The 25,172-nt window shown below is 38.4% G+C and overlaps 2 protein-coding genes across 2 annotated transcripts; one reads left to right on the forward strand and one right to left on the reverse strand.

The window, feature by feature from the left end:
- Nucleotides 1–7,232: 7,232 nt before the first annotated feature.
- On the reverse strand, nt 7,233–8,282 carry LOC140878411 (uncharacterized). The gene has a single exon (XM_073282012.1). The coding sequence runs from the start codon at nt 8,280–8,282 to the stop codon at nt 7,233–7,235; it is 1,050 nt and encodes a 349-aa protein (XP_073138113.1).
- Nucleotides 8,283–22,863: 14,581 nt separating this feature from the next.
- LOC140881455 (homeobox-leucine zipper protein HAT4-like) lies at nt 22,864–25,051 on the forward strand. Its single transcript, XM_073286782.1, has 4 exons — nt 22,864–23,444; nt 23,662–23,945; nt 24,048–24,127; nt 24,450–25,051. Exons 1-4 carry the CDS (start codon nt 23,204–23,206, stop codon nt 24,790–24,792), a joined length of 948 nt encoding a protein of 315 aa, XP_073142883.1. The 5' UTR covers nt 22,864–23,203; the 3' UTR covers nt 24,793–25,051.
- Nucleotides 25,052–25,172: the final 121 nt, after the last annotated feature.

Below are 25,172 nucleotides of genomic sequence, written 5' to 3' on the forward strand. Positions count from 1 at the left end.
CATGATTCAAGATTTGAAAAGGAGTAGGAAGCAAAGCATTGAATGAGTGTGTACAGAATACCGACAAATAGAAAATAATTGGAAATCTTGAAATTGACCCATCCCCATCTAGTTTTGGTCCACAATTGTAATCATTGCATTCTTGTGTACTTGTTTGAATCTCTTTTTGAATAATCATTACACCCTTGATATTATCAATCTCATTATTTCTCCAACTACACCCTTTCTTTCTTCCATCTTCTCTTTTTAACCCCCTTCTCCTTCAATCTTTTTTTTTTTCAAAAAAATGATTTTGCTTTTATATAAAACCCTGTTTGAACAAATACTCATAAAATATTTTTACGTTATAAAAAAGTTTTTTTATAATTTTTTATAAAATATTTTAAAATGTTTTATATGTCTAAACAACTGCTCTAAAGAAATATTTTTACCATTAAAAAGTGTTTGGATTATTCTAAACATTAACAGTGTGTTTGAATATCTAAAAAATATAATTTGAAATTGGATTTGAATTTGGATTTAAAATTGAATTTTAAATCTATGGAATTGAAATTTAATTTTTGTGTATGACACAAATTTAAAATATATTTTGGAATTTGATAGTATAAATTTTGGATAAATAATATTTTGTAAAAAAATTATAAATAAAACTTAAAATTTTAAGTAAAGTATATAAATTTATTATTTAAAATAATTTTGTTGTTTTATAAATTTAAATCACATGAAATCACATGAAATCACATGAAATCCCATGAAATCCAACTAATTTTGTTAAGATATCACTTAAATAAGTGAAATCGTATGAAATCTCATTAAATATCAATCCCGTTTTGAAATCTCATATTGTCAAACACTAAAACGATATTTACAATTTCAAATCTCATCAAATTCCATCTCATTCTAAGAATCCAAACATAGCCTAAAAAAAAAAACTTTAAGTGTGATGGGACCCAAGAAAACCAACCAAAGTCTCTAGTCACTCTCTACTGATGGTTGTTTCATGTTTTTTTTTTTTTTGAGACATTCAATTTTATTTTACCATAAACATCAGAGAGGGAGGGGGAAAGCAAGAGATTGTAGAACATAATTTTATTTTTATATTTAATTCAAATAAAAGATACTTTCGAGACCAAAAAAAAATGGTAAAAAAACAATTTGCAATTTTAGAAGCTTAACAGATTATTAATAAAAGAGATGGGGGTGTGTAACAAATGATTGGGGAAAACTGGATTTGTGGGTGTGGGGGGGACAAACACGACACAAGGTGGGCCCCTTTTACTTTTAATGTCTTTTGCCCCTTTCTTCCCAATAATAATAATATTAATAATAACGTTATTATTATATTAATTTGTCACGTCTTACGAAATATTTTGACACATGACCACACGACAATTATAGTCCCACCGCACGTGAATATTTCTGGGATTTGATCCATATGCACCCCTGACTTTCGGATAATTACTTTCCGACCCCTCCATCCCACGTGATTCCCACTCCCCAACTCGTCCCTACTCCCGTCGCTGTTGCCCAAATGCCTCTATCAATTTGACCCCTCTATTTTGTTTTATTTACACCTGTTCATGCGCGTGGCCGTACGTGAACTACATTTGAATAATTATTAAATTTTAAAAGTTATTATTATTATTATCTTTTATTATTTATTAAGTGTAAGCATATTAGAATAACTAACTTGGTGTCATGGTCTATTTTTCAATATACCCAAAATACTCTTCTTTTCATTTTTTTTGTTTTTTTCCATGTTTTTTACTCATTATTCTCCGCATCTTCAATAACACTCTTTGTCAATTTCAATTTTTTTTTTCTAATTAACCTAACCTGTTAAGCATCAAAATCATATACATTGTAGTTTTTATTTTACACACATAAATGTGTGTGCACCGTTGCTAGTTATTATTGTTATGAACAACAGATAAGAAAAGAATAAAAGAGATAGAGTTTTAGAGGAATAAAACTAATTTATTCAAAATAAGGAAAAGCTATTTAAATAGGCAATACAGATCTCAAGCAAATAACAAGAATGCTGAAAATACGAAACTAACTCCTAGAATATTGGAGAGAAGGATTGTTGTAGAATAGGACTCTTAACAACTAAAAAATACCTAACAAACCCTCTCTTAAACTGACATTAGTGTCTGACATCAGTTTAAACTAAGAACTTTCAGTCGTGCCAACTCCAAGCATCTGCCTTAACTTCTGAAATGCTGCAACTTTGAGACCCTTTGTGAATATGTCTGCGATTTGATCTTCACTCTTGCAATAGACCAGATCAATTGCTTCATTACTTGTACGATCTCTCAAGAAATGATAACGGACATCAATATGTTTACTTCTCCCATGCAAAACAGGATTTTTGGAAAGCTTTATGGTTGAGCTGTTGTCACAATAAATAAGAGTCGGCCCTTTTTGCTCGAAATGAACTGCATGAAGAAGCTTTCTCAGCCATATGGCTTGACAAACACATGCTGATGCGGCGACGAGTTCTGCTTCTGTTGTGGATAGAGTGACAATGGGTTGTTTTCGAGATGACCATGAGATAGCTCCTGAACCCATTTTGAAGACATAACCAGATGTGCTTTTCCTATCATCTTGGTCACCAGCATAGTCGCTATTCGTAAAGCCAATCATATCTAATCTTTCTCCCTTTTTTGTAAAAAATTCCATATTCTCTTGTTCCTTGCAAATATCTAAGAATTCTTTTGGCTGCTTGAAGATGCATTTCCTTCGGACTTTCCATGAATCTGCAAATAAGACTTATAGCATACATGATATCCGGCCTTGTAGCTGTGAGATACATCAAGCTTCCCACAATTTTCTTGTATATAGTGCTGTCAACACTTTTTTCTTTTTCATCTTTCACCAACTTCAAACATGTCTCTACTGGTGTGCAAACAGGATTGCAGTCCTCCATCTGAAACCTCTTTAAGATCTCTTGCACATACTTCTTTTGAGAAATAAAAATTCCTTCATCTGATTGAATAACCTCTATACCCAGAAAATAATGCATTCTTCCAAGGTCAGACATGTCAAATTCAGCCATCATGGACCTTTTAAACTTATCAAACATGGTCTGATTGTTTCCAGTAAATAACAAATCATCGACATACAAAGAGACCAGCAACAATTTCCCATCATTTTCAACTTTCACAAAGAAGGTATACTCATAAGGGCATTTCTGAAAACCTTATTTGAGAAAGTATGTTTCTATACGACTATACCAAGCTCGTGGAGCTTGCTTAAGTCCGTATAAAGCCTTTTTTAATTTATATACTTTCTGCTCTTGACCATTCTTAACATAACCAGGAGGTTGTTTAACAAATATCTGCTCATTCAAATCTCCATGCAGGAATGCTGCCTTGACATCTAACTGGAAAATCGGCCAAGAATTTTTTGCAGCCAACGCGATCACCATTCTGATTGTGTCATGCCTAGCAACTGGAGCGAATACCTCTTTGTAATCAATGCCGAACTCCTGTTTGTATCCTTTTGCTACCAAGCGTGCTTTGAATTTGTCAACTTCACCATTCTCTTTCAATTTTGTCTTGTAAACCCACTTCACATCAATTGTTCTCTGCCCCCTTGGAAGATCAGTCAGCTCCCAAGTGTTGTTTCTTTCAATGGCAGCAATTTCATCATCCATTGCTTTCCTCCATTTTGATTGTTTAGCTGCCTCTTCAAAACCTACAGGATCACAATCTGCAAAAAGAGCAAAATACATAAATGGGTCTTCAGATTGGTTGATCCCAGGCACTTCATAATTCTTCATCCATGCAGGCCTTCTTCTTATACGTGGTGATGATGGTTCTGCTTCAACCTCAGGTGCATTTTGAACTACTGCTTCTTCATGAAGTGGTCGTGAATTATTCCCAACTTGCAGCTCTAAATCTTTTCCATCAAAGTCTGCTGCAACATTCTGTTGAACTTCAACTGTATCCCAATGCCAGAAATTTTCTTCATCAAAAATTACATCGCGACTAACGACAATATTCTTAGTACTAGGATTATACAATTTGAAAGCTTTAGTACAATCACTAACACCAAGGAATATGCATTTCTCTCCTTTGTCATCTAACTTCTTCCGCTTCGGGTCAGGAACATGGGCGTAAGCAATACACCCAAAAATTTTGAAATGGCTGATATCAGGTTTTCTTCTGCTCCATGCCTCTTCTGGTGTCATATTCTGAACGGCAAAAGTTGGACTCCTATTCAGAATATGAATGCTCCAATTGATAGCTTCTGGCCAAAACTTCTTTGGAAGTTTGCTTTGTTGCAATAGACTTCTCACCATGTTAAAGATGGTTCGATTCTTTCTTTCAGAAACGCCATCTGTGGTGTATAGGCTGTTGTCAGTTGCCTTTTAATGCCTTGCTCTTCACAAAAAATTGAAAATTCATGCGAATTATATTCCCCTCCATGATCAGTTCGCAGCACTTGAATTGATTCCCCTGTTTCTTTTTCAACCAGTGCTTTATAGCTTTTAAAAACTGTTAAAGCTTCAGATTTTTCTTGCAAGAAGTAAACCCAAGTTTTTCTACTCAAGTCATCAATGAAGGTGATAACGTATTGTTTACCTCCATTAGAAATGGGATTAATTGGCCCGCAAATATCAGAGTGCACAATCTCCAATGGTGTGAGGCCTCGGTTCTAATCTTCTATTCTTAAGATAATATAAACAATTATCATGCACCAACTATAAGATAAGGCAACAAACAAATAAAAAAAAATTTATTTTTCTGATGAACAGTGCTGCGCTCGATCCTAAAAAATTCCAAGATCGAGCGCACCAAATTTTAAAACTCCCTGCCGAGAAAAAGCAGTGGGCCACGCTCAATCCGGCAAAAAGCCAGGATCGAGCGCACCATTTTGTGAAACTCTCTGCCTCGAAAATCACAGGGGCCGCGCTCGATCCTGCAATAACCTAGGATCGAGCGCACCCCCTTGCCCAAAAAATTTCAGAACATGGAATGCCTTTCCTTACAAACTCAATCCAATCCAATCCATCATAACAACATGCATTAATCCAAAATCAAACATAATCTCGACTACTCGATACAACAAAATACAGCCAAGGTTCGAGTCTAGTAATTACTTCAAAACATAACTAGATTTGCATGCATTACAAAACATCAAAAGTTCGAATACATTCGACTTCTAAAAACCAAGCCTCACTTCTATCTCTCGATCCTCTATCCACGAGGTCTCTGACTGGTACCTGCCCCACCTGTTGCCAAGTACTCATACAACAAAGACAACAACCGGATAATCCGGTGAGAATTGATATTCCCAGTAAAAGAGACTAACATGCTATCAAATAAACATATCAATTCATAACATGAACTCATTCTTCATATAATCACTTAATCCAATCAAATGCTGAATTAAAATGATATGCATGTCTTTAAAACTTCTGGATTATCAGACTCAGATAATCAAATGTAATTCTTCTTTCTTTCTTTCTTCGGTTTGGGATCCCGAGGTTAAAACATTCTACAATCACACCGACTTCCCTCTCGAGGTGGACGAGACATATTTTAATCCTTTAGACTCCAGAGCATTATAGTGAGTTAAACAACGAAGTAGTAAATCGCCTACCAAGTCACTCGACTACAATCTCTATATCGTCTAATTCAAAAGAATAATCAATTCGGCTCAATATGAATGCACATGAATCTAATGCATTCAAATAACAATTCAGACATATATTCAAATAAGCACATAAGAACATAGACATGCAATATGTGATTTTTTCTAGGACACTCGAATCAATCCGGATTCGAGTTAATCGTCCTATACCATTCCAAGGTCATCTTATACCTTTCTTCGTGTTGTTAACCATCGTCGATCTGTAAATCAACAATTCTCAATCAAAGTTCCTTCAATCAAAATCTATCCAAATCCATCGAGAATAAAGAATAACATCGACATTATACCGGCTCAACTCTTCCAACTGATCAAAGTTGTGAGGCTCTCAACTTCCAGGACTTCAAATCAATCTATCAGAAGAAGTCATATCGATCAAAATCGATATCAAAACTCATATCAAACTCGGTATAACTCAAAACATCAAACCGATATCCAAAACTCAAACTGACGGCATAACGGCTATAACTGATCAAACCGAAAATGCAGACAGCAAAACAACAACTCAATAAACTCATTCTAATACTCAAACCTCAATTTCAACACAATCCCAACATATCACAAAATCAAGGTTTTCGAAAAATAATAAGAAAAATCATAACAATTCCGAACGTCGCTCTATTTCAAAACCGACAGATAATAAACGACCAGAACTCTGTCAAGAACAACATACTCGAATCTCGAACGATTCTAACAACATCCAAAAACTAGAATGTATTCGATCATAGAAAAACTTACGATATAACGGAGCTCTCGTTGCAGTGATCGCTAGACTGCCTTCAGAAATAGATTCTAACGGCCGGATCGAGCTCGGAATGAAATCACAAAGCTTGGAAACTCATTTGGGTCGGCTTCAATGGAGGAGGCGTGCTTGAGGAAGGAGGAGAAGTAATGGACCAAGTCAAGCTAGACAAGAATATATATAAAATCCATTATTTGCGTTTTAGTCCCTGAAATTTCCAAAATTTGCAAAAAGGACCCTGATCAAAATTAAGTCGGCTTCTTGAACTCTGTAATCTCCGATTAACTCAAATAAACTCATTAAGATAAAAACGGGGCGTTACAAATGGTTTTCTCGCTCTCACAGATTTTCCTTTTGGAAATGGTTCTCGATGTTGTTTGCTGAGAACACATTCCTCACAAACATATTTTGGACAAGAAAAATGTGGAAGACCAGCTACCATATTTTTCTGCTGAAGTGTTTGTAAACCTCCAAGGCTGAGATGACCATAACGAAAATGCCACAGCTGCACTTGATCAGTCGAACTAGCTGCAAAACAAGATTGAGTAGAGTGGTTGAGGTAGAGAGGAAACATTCGATTTGCTGTCATAGAAACTTGAGCGATTAATCCCAATTTGTCATCTAGAATTCGACACACGCCGTTTTTAATGGTGATCTCGTAGCCCTTCTCTTGAAGCTGACCAATACTTAGCAAATTGGTCTGTAAATCTGGGACGAAAAAGACATTAGGCGTGGTTTGAGCAACATTCCTTTTAGTTAGTAAAGTTACCTGCCCTTTTCCCATTACAGAGACTGTAGAATTGTCTCCAAATTTCACATTATCTCTGAAGGATTAATCAAGAATGGAAAACACAGACTTGTCTCCATTCATGTGGTTACTGCACCCGGTGTCCAAATACCACAAGTTCTTGTTGGTCGACTCTCTTTCATGACAAACCATCAGCAATAAGATTTCTCCAACGTCATCTCCCTCATTTTCTGCAAAATTGGATGCTTCACTATGTGCATTTGACAGATTCGATGGACATTCTGATTTGTAATGACCATACTCGTGACATCTATAGCATTCGACATTCGTCTTGTCTACTAACTTGGGCCGATAACCACCTCGTCCTCTTCCTCTATCTTGATGTTGGTTTTGTTGATGTTGATTTTGTTGATAACCATAGTTTCCTCTGCCTCGACCTCTGTTGTTGTTGTTTGATCCACGTCCTCCACTTCCTTGGTTCGAATATTCTGATGAGACTTTCAATGCCAACTCCGCATTGTCTTGCTGCAGCAATTTTGTTTCTTGAACTAATAATGAACCTTGCAATTCATCAATGGATAAAAGATCAATATTTTTTGATTCCTCAATTGCACAAACCACATAATTAAACTTTGGTGTCAATAAGTAGAGAATTTTTTCTACTACATCCACATCCTCAATTTTCTCCCCAAAAGCTCTCATCTTTCCGACAATGGCCAACGTTCTTGAGAAGAAATCAGAAAATGACTCTCCAGATTTCATTCGGTAAGTTTCAAACTCGGTACGAAGTGCTTGAAGCTGCTGCCTCTTTGCTCTAGCCGATCCTTGGAATTTCTTTTTCATTGAATCCCAAATTTCCTTTGATGTGTCTTTGCAAAGGATAGTTTCCAAGATTGAGCGATCAATCACTTGGAAAAGGTAATTCTTTGCCTTGAGATCCTTCAGTTTAAAAGCTTTTGTTTCTGATTTCTGAGCATCCGTTGGTGTTGTGCCCTCAGCCACCTCTGGTATTCCCTCAGAAATCACCTGCCAGTATTCCTTAGATCTGAGAAAGTTTTCCATCAACATACTCCAATGATCATAGTGACCATCAAAGCGGGGAATTGCGGGTTGTACAAAATTATCAGAGGCCATTCACTTTTTTTTTTTTAATCTGTCGTCTCTCTGATACCACTGTTATGAACAACAGATAAGAAAAGAATAAAAGAGATAGAGTTTTAGAGGAATAAAACTAATTTATTCAAAATAAGGAAAAGCTATTTAAATAGGCAATACAGATCTCAAGCAAATAACAAGAATGCTGAAAATACGAAACTAACTCCTAGAATATTGGAGAGAAGGATTGCTGTAGAATAGGACTCTTAACAACTAAAAAATACCTAACAATTATTATGGCATGACTACAGGCGTAATTGATTAATCTATTTGAAATCATACGGAGTAACGTTTTTTCAAACTTACATTTCAACGTTTAATAAACCCTTGCAATAACTGCTTGAATTTGTATTTTTGTGGAAACCAAACACACGATGTTGATTTACAAGTTGATAAGAAGTTTTTGAGTATGCTATAGAGTCTGTCAAATAAAAGATTTTATCTACTTGTTACACGTGAACTCATCGAGAATAGTTATCAATTATAGTTGTTAGGAATCAACTAGAACAACTTCGATATTGTTCAGAGATTTATCAGACAAACACACACAGCAAACTCAAGAACTCAATAAACCACACAAAAGGGGAAACACAACATTTTTATTGATCACGAACAAGAGAAAAAACTCAAGCTCAAACCAGAGCTTATTACAATCTAGACCAGAAAACTCTAGCACAAGATATAGACTCAATTCAAACTTAAAGACTTTGAATTTTCCCGTCACAATCTGCGCCCCAGTTCTCTCTCTAAATTTTCTCTTCTTCTCTCTCGAAAATATTATTCTGAAGATTTTAAGAATCTGTTAAGTTCTTTATTCCATCACGACTGACTTTCATCTGCTTATATAGAAAAAATACACCGACTTTCTTCTTTGGCTATTAGGTCTACGACTCAATCTTAAAGTCAACAGACCCAGCTCTAATAAGCTATCAGACTTATATGCTCTTCACACTTCGATCTGCCTTCAAGCTTCACTCCAGCTTTACGGACAATCGATCTGACTTTATACCAAGTCACAGTATCCGAGCACTCGATGTGCTTGAACTCATCTGAAGAACTTATCTGCCCACAGATTTCGATCTGATCCCAGTATTTTATCTGGTCATGAACTCATCTGCTCACATAGTTCATTTGATATCTACTCTTTGATCTGATATCATCTTCTTCCTTTCCAGTCGAGCTGATAGAAGCACAGTTCAACAATAGTATTTGTTTTTTTAAAAAAGAAATTATAGTACTTGTTATTATGACGATTATAGTACATATTGATTAAATAACTTTCAATTCATTGATGAGAGATAAGATTACAATGATACTTTAACTTAGTTCACCACAAAACTAAAGTTATTGGGTAAATTAGTCATTTTATATAATATTATCTTTTCTTAATCATTTGATTTTTTTTATTTAACAAAATGACATTTGATGTCATTCTACTTACGAAAATACCACCTACCTGTAAAATATATGTATTTGTTGTGTTTTAGTGGCTATTTATTTGTAAAAATTTTATATTTTTTTTTGTATTTTAAATTTTACAATTTATTTTTTTTGTTATTTTTCTTAAAAAAACACGAAATTTACAAGCACACAACCAGTACACAGGAATATATATATATATATATATATATATATATATATATATATATCATATGCGTTTTTAAAAGTCTTTTGTGTGCCTTGATAACAGTTTTTTTTATAAACATAAGAAAAATATGTTTTAAATGTAGTGATCCTTACCCGGATCACCTACTAACAGAACTTAGGCATGCAATTAACTTAATTAAACAGATATCAGAATAAAACTGCGGAAACCATAAACGTTATACAATCCCAAGTAAAGGAATCTGTAATTTATCCAAATAATATACAACCAAATCGAATAGTTGTATCAACCTCAAAACAACAGAAATAAAACCTAGACGAAGCTCCAGCTGACCAACCACTGCCTAGCCCCTCTTGGATCCACCCGCCTCGTCCAATCGCAAACCTGCCCCATGGAATAGGGTGTCAGAAACACAGAGTACGAGACGTGAGCATAAAACGCTCAGTACGAGAGTATGAGTATACATGCATGCAAAGTAAACTCCCTATAAACTCGAGGTCAAGGATCAGATAACAGAGACAGACCGGGCCCTGGTATGTAGCACGATGTGCCGTCGCTTTAGGAGGTGGCTCCCATACCATAATACAAGTGGATATGCAGGACCCAAATCGATGGAAGTCCAACCACTAACAGGATAGGAAAAAACCCTACTAACAGACATCTCGAAGGAGATAGCTCAGTATGCAAATGGATGCAGCATAAATCAATGACATATAAACCATGCAGTCACATAATACATGCATACTCAGTCAGGATATCTCGAACAATACTTCCGTACCTCAAAACAGTGCAAGCTCTACCAACTCTAGGTCCACGCCTATAGTCTGCTCTACACTGTCAAATGATACTACTATCATTAAAGTGCTCTAAAAGCCTTAACTAAGCTATTGCATACTCCTAAATATTTATAGGAAACAAAAGCTATACCTTCGTCCGTCGTTAGCCCTTTGATGTCGATGCCTCCAGAACTTGGGCACAACTCTGCTACGACTTCCGAACGCCTCGCCGACCGCCGGGTCAAGCCTAGGAAGGCTAGAACAACTCGAATAGACTAGAAAGGAGAGGGAAATACTCGGAATTGGCAATTGGAAATGAAGCCCCGGCCCTCTATTTATAGACAACGATCGGAACTTCCGATCCTCGATCGGAACGTCCGATCCTGCCATCGGAGCTTCCGAAGATCCTGATCTGCCACGTGTCAAAATATCACTTGTTGACTTCGGATAGGGGTGATCGGAGCTTCCGATCCTGATCGGAGCTTTCGATCTAGCCAATCGTCATGCCTGACGTAATATGATCGGAGCTTCCGATCCTGCGTCGGAGCTTTCGATCCTGTTCGGAACTTCCGAACCTACCTTCGGAGCTTCCGAACTCTATTCAAGTAATTATGATTAATTCCTTAATTACTGATTTTGGTTACGGGCTACTACATTCTCCCCCACTTAAGATATTTCGTCCTCGAAATCAGATCTTAAGTACTGAATGCAATACAGAAATCAGAAACATTCTTTATTCAAATCAAACATTTACAGAGTTTGCAACTGAATACAACTTAAGAATGAAATCAAAACAACTCAGGATGATCTTCACGCATCCTGTCCTTAAGCTCCCAAGTAGCTTCCTCAGTGCCTCGGCGCTGCCACTGAACTAAAACCAGAGGGATGACTTTGTTCCGCAAAACCTTATCCTTATAATTCAGGATACGAATAGGTTTCTCAACATAAGTCAAATCCTTGTCCACCTGAACCTCAGACCGCTGCAGAATATGATATTCATCCGCCACATACCGTCGCAACAGAGATACGTGGAACACGTCGTGAATACTGGATAGATGCGGTGGCAAAGCTAGTCGATAAGCCAAATCGCCAATGCTCTCCAAGATCTCAAACGGACCGATAAACCTGAGAGACAACTTGCCCTTAAGGCCAAATCTGAGAATCTTGCGGAAAGGTGACACTCTCAGAAACACTTTCTCCCCGACATCGAACTGCAAAGGCCTACGCTTGATATTAGCATAGTTGGCCTGACGATCCTGTGCAGTCTTAATCCGTTTCTTGATCTGATCAACAATGTCTACCGCCTGCTGGATAAACTCCAGTCCCTCAGCCTGTCTCTCCCCCACTTCTTCCTAGAAGAGTGGAGTACGACAACGTCGCCCGTACAACGCCTCAAAAGGTGCCATCCCAATACTAGTATGATAGTTGTTGTACGCGAACTCGATCAACGACAAATGATCATGCCAGGCTGAACCAAAATCCATGACGCACGCTCTAAGCATATCCTCCAAAGTACGGATAGTGCGCTCTGACTGACCATCAGTCTCCGGATGATAGGCAGTACTCAAACTGAGAGTAGTACCCATCGCACGCTGAACACTCCCACAGAATCTAGAAGTGAACATGGGGTCCCGATCGCTGACAATGCTCACAGGCACCCCATGAAGTCGAACGATCTCCTGAATGTACAACCGAGCCATACGATCCACATTGTACTCCCGGCTATAGGCAATGAAATACGCTGACTTGGTGAGTCGGTCCACCACAACCCAGATAGCATCACAGTTCCTCGGGGATACCGGCAAATGGGTCACAAAGTCCATTGTGATAAACTCCCATTTCCATTCAGGAATAGGCAGACTGTGAAGCAAACCTCCAGGTCGTCGGTGCTCTGCCTTGACCTGTTGACATACCAAACATCTCGAAACAAACTGATAAACACTGCGTTTCATTCCCTTCCACCAGAAACGAGTACGTAGATCCTTGTACATCTTGTTGCTCCCAAGATGAATACTCAACTTAGTGCGATGTGCCTGAGACAAAATCTCCTCTCGCAACTCTTCATCCTGCGGAATCACAAGCCTATCAGACAAACACAGAAAGCCATCTGACTGATAATGAAATCCAGACGAGCTACCCTCGTTAGCCAGACGAGCTAAATGCTGGGTCTTCGAATCAGACATCTGAGCATCTCGAATCCGCGAATACAAAGCTGGCTCAGATAATATTGCAAACATCTGAATACTCTGCATACCTTTCTTATGCTTGAAGGTATAACCTGAAGTACAACAGTCACTAATCGCACTAGACATCGAACAAGTCTGAAGTGCGGATAGTCGCACCTTGCGACTCAAAGCATCAGCGGTGAGATTAGCAGCTCCCGGATGGTACTTAATTTCGCAATCATAGTCCTTAAGCAAGTCCATACAACGTCTCTGCCTCATGTTCAACTCCGCCTGAGTAAACAAATATTTGAGACTCTTATGGTCGGTGAAGATCTCAAATTTCTCGCCATACAGATAATGACGCCAGATCTTCAAAGCGAACACAATGGCTGCTAACTCCAAATCGTGGACTGGATAGTTGTCCTCGTGAAGCTTCAGCTGTCTAGAAGCGTATGCGATCACATGCTCATTCTGAGTCAGAACACAACCTAACCCCTGAAGAGAAGCATCAGTGTATACCACATACCCTCCAGATCCTGACGGTAATGCCAACACCAGCGCAGAAGTCAACCGCCGTCGAAGCTCACAGAAATTCTCCTCACACTCGGAGGACCACTCAAAATCCACACCCTTGCGGGTAAGCTGCATCAACGGTCGAGCTAACTGAGAGAAGTTCAGAATGAAGCGACGATAATACCCTGCTAGACCCAGAAAACTACGGATTTCAGCAACTGTCGTCGGACGCGACCAATTAAGTACCGCTTCAATCTTGCTTGGATCAACAGAAATCCCCTCCCTGGATATGATATGGCCAAGAAAGACCACTCTATCCATCCAGAACTTACACGTGCTCAGCTTGGCGTACAACTGCTCATCTCGAAGAGTCTGTAGTACCAACCGCAAGTGAGAAACATGCTCTTTCGTATTACGCGAATACACCAAGATGTCGTCAATAAAGACCACGACAAACTTGTTCAAATACTCCCTGAAGACACGGTTCATCAGATCCATGAATATAGCCGGCGCATTAGTCAAACCAAATGGCATTACTAGAAACTCGTAATGCCCATAGCGAGTACGGAATGCAGTCTTGGCTACGTCCTGATCACGGACTCTCAACTGATGATACCCAGATCTCAAGTCAATCTTGGAGTAAACTGACGTGCCCTGCAGCTGATCAAACAAGTCATCAATACGAGGCAACGAATACTTGTTCTTCACAGTGACTCGATTCAGCTGCCGATAGTCAATGCACAGCCGCATCGACCCATCCTTTTTCTTTACAAAAAGAACAGGAGCTCCCCAAGGAGATACACTAGGACGAATGTACCCCTTGTCCAAAAGATCCTGTAGCTGATTCTTCAATTCACGCATCTCTGACGGAGCCAGACGATACGGTGCTCGAGAAATAGGTGAAGTACCCGGCATCAACTCTATGCCAAACTCGACTTCCCTAGCAGGAGGAAAACTCGGAATCTCATCAGGAAATACATCTGGAAATTCATCCACAACAGGAATGCTCTCTATCCCAATGCTCTCAGCGGACAAATCAACTGCATAGATAAGGTAGCCTTCCCCGCCAGACTCTAGAGCTCGACAGGCTCTCAAAGCTGATATCAAAGGCATCGGAGGTCGCACTCCCTCACCATAGAAAAACCAGCTCTCACTCCCCTCCGGATGAAAGCGTACTAATCTCTGATAGCAGTCCACTGAAGCTCGATAGGTAGTCAACATATCTATTCCCAGAATGCAATCAAAGTCGTCCATCGCCAGGACCATGAGATTCGCTAACAGAATGTTCCCTTCGAACTCTAAAGGGCAACCCATCACTAGACGCTTAGCCAAAGCAGATTGGCCCGTCGGAGTAAAAACAGACATCACTACGTCTAGTGCAATGCATGGTAACTTATGCCTCTTAACAAAACGTGCAGAAAAGAAGGAATAAGATGCACCAGTGTCAATAAGTACAAGAGCAGGTATACCATAAAGCAGAAATGTACCTGCGATGACTTTCTCATTCTCCTCCACTGCCTGATCATGTCTCAGGGCAAACACCTGGCCAGAAGCTCGTGGCCTCAAATTAGAACTCCCAGCAGGCTGTCCCTGCGACCTCTGCTGTATGGTGGCCTGAGAACCAGATCCTGAACCAGTTCTAGAACCGCCTCCCCCAGATAGTGAACAATCTCTCCGGATATGACCAGTCTCTCCACAACGGAAACAAGCTCCAGAAGCTCTACGACACTTGTCGGATGGATGGTTCTTCCCACAGTGATCACACTTGTCCTTCTTACCGAAACGGACAACACCTTCAGAACCAGAGAAAGAAGTAGATCCAGACTTCTTGAAAGATTGGGCACGGGGACCCAAAGAACTAGCAGGCCTCGACTGAGGGAAAGACCTGTTCCGCCGAATGCTGTCCTCCGCCTGGTGACAACGGCTCACCAAACCCTCGTAGGACATGTCGTCGCCAACCGCCACACGGTCATGGATCTCAGGGTTAAGGCCCTGAAGGAATAGATTATACTTCATCCCAGAGCTGTCAGCAATCTCGGGGCAATAGGATAGCAGATCAAAGAACTTTTGCTGATACTCATCAATAGACATGGCTCCTGTCGCAGACTCAGAAGCTCGCCTGCCTTCGACTGACGGAGTGCAGGAGGAAAATACAGATTCTGAAAAGCTGTGCGGAACTCGGCCCAGGTGGCCACTCCTCTCGCCGCAACAAAAGGTGCAGAAGTAAACCTCCACCACCTGCGCGCACGTCCATCCAGAAGATAACCCAGGATCTCCATCTTCTGCTCCTCGGTGCATTGGAAAGTCTGAAAAGTCGTCTCCATGCGGTCTAACCAATTCTCCGCATCCTCCGGAGACTCACCTCCAACTAAGGGCTTAGGACCCATAGCTAAGAATCGACGCACAGTTAAACGCTCGTCGTCATGATGACGATGACGCCGTTCTCGACGAGGCTCCCGGTCGGCATCACCCCAACGCCCACCAATACTGCCATGAGAACTCCGGTCGTCACGATCTGTCATCTACAAAAGTACCTCACAGTTACCTTACGCAGAGTCTAAATCCCAAGAATACTATGCATGCTCTGATACCATAAATGTAGTGACCCTTACCCGGATCACCTACTAACAGAACTTAGGCATGCAATTAACTTAATTAAACAGATATCAGAATAAAACTGCGGAAACCATAAACGTTATACAATCCCAAGTAAAGGAATCTGTAATTTATCCAAATAATATACAACCAAATCGAATAGCTGTATCAACCTCAAAACAACAGAAATAAAACCTAGATGAAGCTCCAGCTGACCAACCACTGCCTAGCCCCTCTTGGATCCACCCGCCTAGTCCAATCGCAAACCTGCCCCATGGAATAGGGTGTCCAGAAACACAGAGTACGAGACGTAAGCATAAAACGCTCAGTACGAGAGTATGAGTATACATGCATGCAAAGTGAACTCCCTATAAACTCGAGGTCAAGGATCAGATAACAGAGACAGACCGGGCCCTGGTATGTAGCACGTTGTGCCGTCGCTTCAGGAGGTGGCTCCCATACCATAATACAATTAGATATGTCGGACCCAAATCGATGGAAGTCCAACCACTAACAGGATAGGAAAAAACCCTACTAACAGATATCTCGAAGGAGATAGCTCAGTATGCAAATGTATTAAACATAAATCAATGACATATAAACCATGCAGTCACATAATACATGCATACTCAGTCAGGATATCTCGAACAGTACTTCCGTACCTCAAAAAAGTGCAAGCTCTACCAACTCTAGGTCCACGCCTATAGTCTGCTCTATACTGCCAAATGATACTATTATCATTAAAGTGCTCTAAAAGCCTTAACTAAGCTATTGCATACTCCTAAATATTTATAGGAAGCAAAAGCTATACCTTCGTCCGTCGTTAGCCCTTTGATGTCGATGCCTCCAGAACTTGGGCACAACTCTGCTACGACTTTCGAACGCTTCGCCGACCGCCGGGTCAAGCCTAGGAAGGCTAGAACAACTCGAATAGACTAGAAAGGAGAGGGAAATACTCGGAATTGGCAATTGGAAATGAAGCCCCGGCCCTCTATTTATAGACAACGATCGGAACTTCCGATCCTCGATCGGAACGTCCGAACCTCGATCGGAACGTCCGATCCTGTCATCGGAGCTTTCGAAGATCCTGATCTGTCACGTGTCAAAATATAACTTGTTGACTTCGGATAGGGGTGATCGAAGCTTCCGATCCTGATCGGAGCTTCCGATCTAGCCAATCGTCATGCCTGACGTAATATGATCGGAGCTTCCGATCATGTTCGGAACTTTCGAACCTACCTTCGGAGCTTTCGAACTCTATTCAAGTAATTATGATTAATTCCTTAATTACTGATTTTGGTTACAGGCTACTACATTAAACGTCTCGAATCGAAAAATTCCATTTGAAAGGAGCATGAATATCACTTGTTAAAATCATGGCATGGATTTTATCCACATTTCCACCTCAAAATCTGTTAAGAGGGTGTACTTCGAATTCTGAAAATGTGTACAAAAACAGCAGCAACGGCAACAACAACTAGTCGAAGCGAGAGAATCTCTCTATCCGCAAGACGAAATTGCCCGTTAACAGTGCTCAACGTTGGCGACAATCGTCTCTAAGATACAACGACTAACGATCGTGATATAGCAGCACTACAAATATCAAGAACTTCAGCGAACGAAAATAAGTTTTTCAACTTTTCTTTGAGAAAGTGAGGGAGACATATTTCAGAAATCAGAAATCTGATGTATACATTATCAGATGTTTTTGTATGTATTTTTTGTGTTATAATTATTGTATATATAGGCTTATACACGAAACAACATGTTTTAAAGCGTAAGGATGCAACCCATGACAGAAAAAGCCCAGAAAGAGACGTAGGTTTTCAGACTGTAGAAGGCACGCTCGGTCGGTTATTTTTGACCGATCGAGCACCCCTCTTCCGACATACCTACTGTCTCGCTCAAACTATGGTGCGCTCGGTTGGTTAAATTTAGCGGACCGAGCGCCCAACTTTTATGAAACATTCTGTCTCGGTAGAGGAGGGCCGCGCTCGGTCGGTTGTTTTTAACCGATCGATCGCACTCACAAAAATAATAAAATATTATTCTTGAACCAAATTTTATCCAAAAAGGATAATCGGATCAGAAGACCTCGCCTCGCCTCGCCGGCCGGCCGGCCGCGCGCGTGTGTTAGTTTCATCAATTAGCGTTTTGCCCCTTTACAAAACATCGGTGCCCTTAGGGCCCAATACCATAGTCCAAAGTTGGACTATATAATGTGAACAATACATTGGAAATCTTCCAATGTGGGATATTGTTTTCCTCCAAATTATTCACCACAATTCAAATTTTTGGGACAAGCAATTCAAATTTTTGAGACAAGCTTTCAAGCTCATTTCTCATTTCTTACAAACTTTTGGTACAAGACTTTCAAGCCCATTTATTCATTCAATAATTTCCAACAATATCTAGCTCAATTGCTTTGGTCTATGTAATACTGATACGACATACCTAAGCTACAAACTAATGACATTGAGCTCCCATTTTAAGTCAGTATAGTTTGGAAATGAAATCTCATCATGTGATTGGTTAATAATCAAATATTTATTATATTGTTTTCATAACAGAAATGATTGTATATGTTGATGTCATGTTGTCGAAATAATTTTGACAAATAATGATTTAACGTAAAATAAATACTAACTAGTAACCTGCAAGTCACTCAATCTATCTTAAAGTTGTGGAGTAGTATTGTTATGCGTCACGAGCATTTAGATATCGAATTTGCTTATATTGTTATTTGGTTTATTTGGAAGAATAGAAATGATGTAGTTTGGAATGGCAGAAGCAAGGTCGCAACTTATATTTTCCAGTCAGCATTTCAGCTTCTTTCTCAATGGAAGGCAGCATCGATGTCGGCGGCTCCTCTTCAGCAAAATCCTCAGCCTGCTCACAATACTATTTGGAAACCTCTACCAGAAAGTCACTTGAAGTGTAATAGAGATGTAGCGGTGTTTGATGGAGCGGAGTTTATTGGTTTTGGTTGCATTTTGAGAAATTCTCATGGATTGGTAATATATGCTATTTATGGTACTGTGAGGGGGTGTTTTTCTCCAACTACTGCTGAAGCTATTTGTATTAGAGAGACGCTTAGCTAGATGAAGACCAAAAGCTTTTCTCATGTTTTCGTAGAATTAGATGCTAAAGTGGTGATTGAGACTTTGAATATTATGGAATCCGACACTTCTAGTTTGGGTCTTATTTTGCAGGATTGCATAATCCTTTCTAAGTATATTCCTTTTTGTAGTTTTACTTTTGCGTTTAGATCAGCGAATCAGGCGGCTCATGCTTTGGCTAGGAAAGCTGTTTCTTTGACTGATTCGACGAGATGGGTCACTCTGTCTCCTTATTTGATTTTTAATGTAATTATTTCGGACTTGGTTTAATATTATCTAGTGTGTGTTTCAAAAAAAAAAAACTAACTAGTTACTAGCTATGCATGTGCTGAAAAGCAAGGATAGGAAGATACTATAGTACATTATTTAATACTCGAATGTGCGAGTGTTGGGAAAAAAATATACAAACTTCGAATATAATCAATGATTATAAAAGCATTGAATCAAATTGTTTGTGTATCGAATAAAATATCACCAAAAGTTATGTTTGTAAAGCAAAAAACTATTAAATACATGCTGGAAAAATATGGTTGTCAATTTGAGGAGTATGGCTGTCACGGATCACATCCACATGGTTGATGATAAATTAAGGTGTGCAATTAGGGAATTAAAATGGTCAAATGTTGCACTAATTTTGAAGCCGAGCACATGGGACAACTAGGATGCACACGAGGGGGCCTCTAATCATGGATTACCTCGGATTAAATTATGATTATATACGAAAATTATTGTAATTATTTTTATTTTAAGAAGAATTCGGTGATTTTTAAAGATCATGTGTCTCTCTTCATAATTAGTGTACGTTGAATTGTTTTAAGGATCGTATCTCCTTTATTCGTTTCTATTTCAAATTAATTTAATTGTATAAGAAAACAAAATTATGATAAGATAATATTATTATGTGTATATCTTACTATATTATTAAAGTAGAGATAATTTAATTAACAAATTAATAAAATTATCAAATAATTGACTAATTTTGAGATAAAATTATGATTATGTCCTAACTTAATTCACAATAAAACAAATATTATTAGTTAAACTAGTAATTTTATATGATATTATATTTTCTTAACCATTAGATGTTATCATATTTATCAAAATGACATTAAATTGCAACTTTGATTTTTTTTTTAATTTACGACGTTTAAGTGATTATTCGTTTATGATCATGCCACCCACATGAAAATACTATATTTTTGTAATTTTTTTTGGTAATTTTATAGTTTATATATAATTTTTTTTCTTTTTCTTAAAAAAACACAAATTTTACAAACACGTGTACGAGAATTGCGCGTGCACGAAAATATTAGTAACAATTATGCTACACAACTTAGGTGTGTTTGATGACGAGTCAAAAGAATTGCACTCGAACGTAGTCGGAGAAAGCAATAAATAGGGAGCAAAAGGTCTACTTCAAAGTCCAATCAAACATGCTACATGTAGTTACTCGTGCTCGTTATAGGTTAACTATGTGACATGAATTGCGACTCAATTAGTCGCTATGTTTTAGATATTCAAACCTTCATTTGTTATATGAAAAATTGAACAAGTTGATAAATTTAACAGGACATTATTTATAGTAAAATAGAGGAAATATATGGATGTTATTTATGCCAATGTTTTTCTAAAAGTATGATATCTTTAAGAATATATATCTATGATTTGATGCACATCTTAAAGTTTAAAACAATTATCTTTTAGATGTAATTAATTTCTAATTAAAGGAATGACTTGAAACAAAAAAAAAATATCGATATTATATGTAACAGTTTTTTCATATGTGATATAGCATCATCGAATTTTATGTTAGAATTTAAAATATACATACAACAATTTTTCATTGTGATACGAAAATCTAACATGATATAACTTGAATAACTCTCGATGTAACATAAAAAAAAAAATTAAGGCATCCGGGCTTTGGGAGCCCTAAGTCTAACAAACAATCAATTTTTGGTGAAAAATATTATAATTAGAGTAATAATTGGGTAAAAGGCGCGTGCGGGAGAAGTGAGGAAGAATCCAATGATTGTAACATTGTGGGTGTCGGATTGGAGAGGGACAAGGTGCAACGCACGAGCGCTCACCTGTGGTCCCACGTGCCGCCACGTGGGCGAGCATTACATGGTCATGTACACGTGAACCCATGCTCCCACCCCACGTGATCATCCTCCCCTTCTTTCCAGACCTTTCCAATTTAATTTATTATTATCGTTACAAATATTTTACATCACTTTCATCTCCTTTCTTCTCTTTTTTTTTTAAACATATATTTTGTTTTCTGTTTTACAAAACTTAAAGTTAATTGCTTTATATGTGTAAAAAAAATATTATGCAACAAAAAGGAAAAGGAAGGAATCTCTTGGTTACCCTCTTTTAAGAAAGAGACGTTATTATTGTTAATGCATGTACGGTCATATATTAGATAAAAATAATGCTAAAGTCATATTCAGCATATTATACAGTGAGATTTTATATTTAATATATTTTGGTATATTTAGATTACATTTTTTAAAATTAAATTTTCAGGTAAAGAACACATATTTGATTTGACATAGATTGCAAAAATTTTCAAAAATCTTTATAATCTCTTTAAATTTTATGTTATATTCGAGAGCTAACATTCAAAAGAATATCTAATCATAGAAAAAAATGATTTTATCATATTTTTACGAAACATCTACCATTTTTTACTGTTTCTTTTTCACGTTGGTAATATTGAAAAAAAAACACGATATTTGTTGATCAACATGTTTGTTTACGCATTTTATGTCCTAGCAATATTTCTATAGATGAGTTTTAAAATTGCACATTAATTTTTTTTTTCTAAAACAATTTAATTGAACTCGAGAGTTAGTTGGAGACGAAACTTTGACTAATACCACTTTTGAGTAAAATAAAATAAAAGAATTCACGATGAAAACGCCACATTAGGCTTCAGGAACAGCGTGATTTTCGTACTCCAAACTCAATATATATATATATATATATAATTTTTTTTTTCTTTTTAATACAAATATAAATAAATATATTTACGACAAATTAAATGTTTCAGCCCTGAGATGGTCAAAATATCTAAAGTAAAGGCGATTAATTGCTGAGTTTATTAAAATTAATAGTGCGGAGATTAATGTAATTTTACCAAAAAAAGACAAGACAACCTTGGAGATTTCAAGCCAAAGCCACATGCATCACTCGCTTACTCCGGAAATTGGGACCCACTCCTGAAAGTTGCATTTACTGCAATATCTTTAAAAGGCTCCCCCGCGCGTGGTGCTCACGAGAGAAATCCCCCTCTCTCAGTCAACGGTCAATGGTAGAAAAAGCCCCTTTTTAATGAAGCTACAGTTGTTGAAAAAGGAAATACAATACGATTTGACTTCACTCAGGTTAAAGTGCGAGGCTCTCTTTTTCCCATAACAATAAAATTAAATCACATCAATTTTCATCATACTGCACCAAAAGACCATGAAGTGTGAATTCCTAATTTACGACAAATTATTTTGACCAAAAAAAGAAAGAAAGATTAGATTAATGTTTCTAAAATCTGAAATAAATTAAGATTACAAAATATAGTAGTAAGAATATTTTCATAATAAATTACAAGTATGTATAAAATAAATTACCCTTGAGGGTGGTTAATTAGTCAAGTCACCAAGATAGATGATGGCCCAAAAACCCCAATCTTGAACCAAAATCCTATAATCATGATTGAGCCAATTGCCACCTCTGACACAAGTCATCATTGAACATCTGCCCACTGTATCTATACTTCCATCCCCTATATATCTCTTCTCTGTATCTATAGGTCCTTACCTAAGCCATTTCTCTCTCTCTTTCTCTCTATTTTATTTTTTCAGTGCTGTATTGTATTATATATATATGTTGTATATTGCATTCTTGGCCCTAAGAGAAAAGCTGTGACTCCTCTGCCAAAGAAATAGACCACCCCATTTCTCCTCATTCTGTCCCCTCTTGGTTCTGTTATTTTCACATCAAATCTCTGTAAAAGATACAGGGGTTGAGATTTAAAGAAAAGTTTTGCTGTTTCCCTTTTCTTTTGTATTGGAAGATACAAGGAAAAGAAGGGGGAGAAGAGAAAGGATTGTGGATTAAGGGAAGAATGGCTAACAAAGATGATGGCTTGGGTTTGGGTTTGAGTTTGAGCCTGAGGTTCCCGGAGAACCAGAATCAGAATTTGAATTTGAGCCCGCCGCGGCATGCTCCGGCGGCGGTCGGGCCGGCGGCATCCGTAGTTCCTGTCCCTTTTCCGTTGAATCTGTTTAGATCTCCTTTACCCTTTCTACAGCAGCCGCAACAGCAGCTCAAACCTTCCAGCACTGATGCATTTCAGTTATCTGCTGGTAAATTTCTTGATTCTGTTAGTCTCCGTGTAAAGTTGGTGATTCTTTTTTCTTATATCATTTCTTGAAGCGTTAAAGGTCGAGACTTTTTTTTCCCCTCAAAAAGAATATACTCTATAAGAGAGAACAGTGCATGTCTACTCTCTGAAGAAAAACCTTTTGTATGTATAGTTTGTATTATTTTACCTCCGAGATTGATCTTCGAAGCTTGAAACAGATCGTAGCGTGGAGCCCAGATCATACTTCCGAGGAATCGATGTGAATCGAGCAATAACCGTGATAGATTGCGACGAAGAAGCGATGGTTTCTTCCCCAAACAGCACGGTTTCCAGCGTGAGCGGGAAGAGGAGCGAGAGAGAAGAGAACGAAGCGGAGAGGGCTTCCAGCTCATTCGAGATGGATGACGACGGTGGAGAGGCGGCGAGGAAGAAGCTCCGTCTGTCGAAGGAGCAGGCGGCGGTTCTGGAAGAGACTTTCAAAGAACACAATACTCTGAATCCGGTGAGTTAGTGGCAGTTTGGTAATTGTTCTTGTGGGTCGAGGGTGTTTCTTTAAATTCTTCTTGACTGAGATTTTGTTTTGTTTTGTTTTGTTTCTTTACAGAAGCAAAAGATGGCTTTGGCTAAACGGCTGAATCTGAGGCCCAGACAGGTTGAGGTTTGGTTCCAGAACAGAAGAGCAAGGTTAGTTACGATTTTTCCCTTTTGGAGGGTATTTTGGTCATCGTGTTAAATGTCGATTCATGTCTCTTAGTTTATGCTGCCGCTCTTGTACTGGTTTCAAACTTAGATCTGATACTCCTGAGTTCATATTTCCTGCTAAAGTTTGCATCTTTAAGGATTCTGTCTTAAATAATTTGAGAAACCAAGGTTGAAAAGTGAAAACATCGATTGAGTTTGGATCTAATGGTGAATTCATGTCTTATTTGGGGTTCTCAAGTTCAAACAATTTGTCATCCATAGCATATACACAGTAAATTAATGAGATTTGGTTGCAATGATGCAGGACAAAGTTGAAGCAAACCGAAGTCGACTGCGAATACTTGCGACGATGCTGCGAGAATTTAACCGATGAGAACAGACGATTGCAGAAGGAGGTGAACGAGCTGCGAGCATTGAAGCTGTCCCCGCAATTCTACATGAACATGAGTCCTCCCACCACCCTCACCATGTGCCCTCAATGCGAACGCGTGGCCGTCACATCAGCATCGTCATCGGCCGCCGCCACGTCTGCTGCGAACCCCGCAGCCGTTGCCGGCATCAATCGCCAACCCACGAACCGCCAACTCCAGTTGCCTATGGCCTCGTGGGCGGCGATCATCCCACCTCAGTCGGTCCCCAGACCGTAGGGACAGGAGGGGAACGAGATGGTTCGATGGGAAGTAAAAAAAAAAAGATTTGTGTTAAAATGTAGGTAGAATGTGTAGGAAGGATGATGGATAAAAATCATGAGGGAATTTGATGTTGGGTTAGTGTTTATGTTCACTTTGTTCTATGAGATGTTAATTGTATTTTCTCATTGATGGATGAATATGCTTAGTTTTGGACTGCCAATCCATTTGTTTATTTTTGGTGGATATTCAGCTTTAATCTGTGAATACAGGGGATATAAATGTTCATTTCTCGGAAAAATCAAGTACAAGGTTCATAAGATTTTTTAACTTGGGAATCTTGGATGGCTTTTTTTTTTTTTTTTTTTTTTAAACCAATATGACTAGTGGCAAAACTG

The sequence above is a fragment of the Henckelia pumila genome, chromosome 2 (assembly GCF_033568475.1).
Source record: "Henckelia pumila isolate YLH828 chromosome 2, ASM3356847v2, whole genome shotgun sequence".
Taxonomy (NCBI): Eukaryota; Viridiplantae; Streptophyta; class Magnoliopsida; order Lamiales; family Gesneriaceae; genus Henckelia; species Henckelia pumila.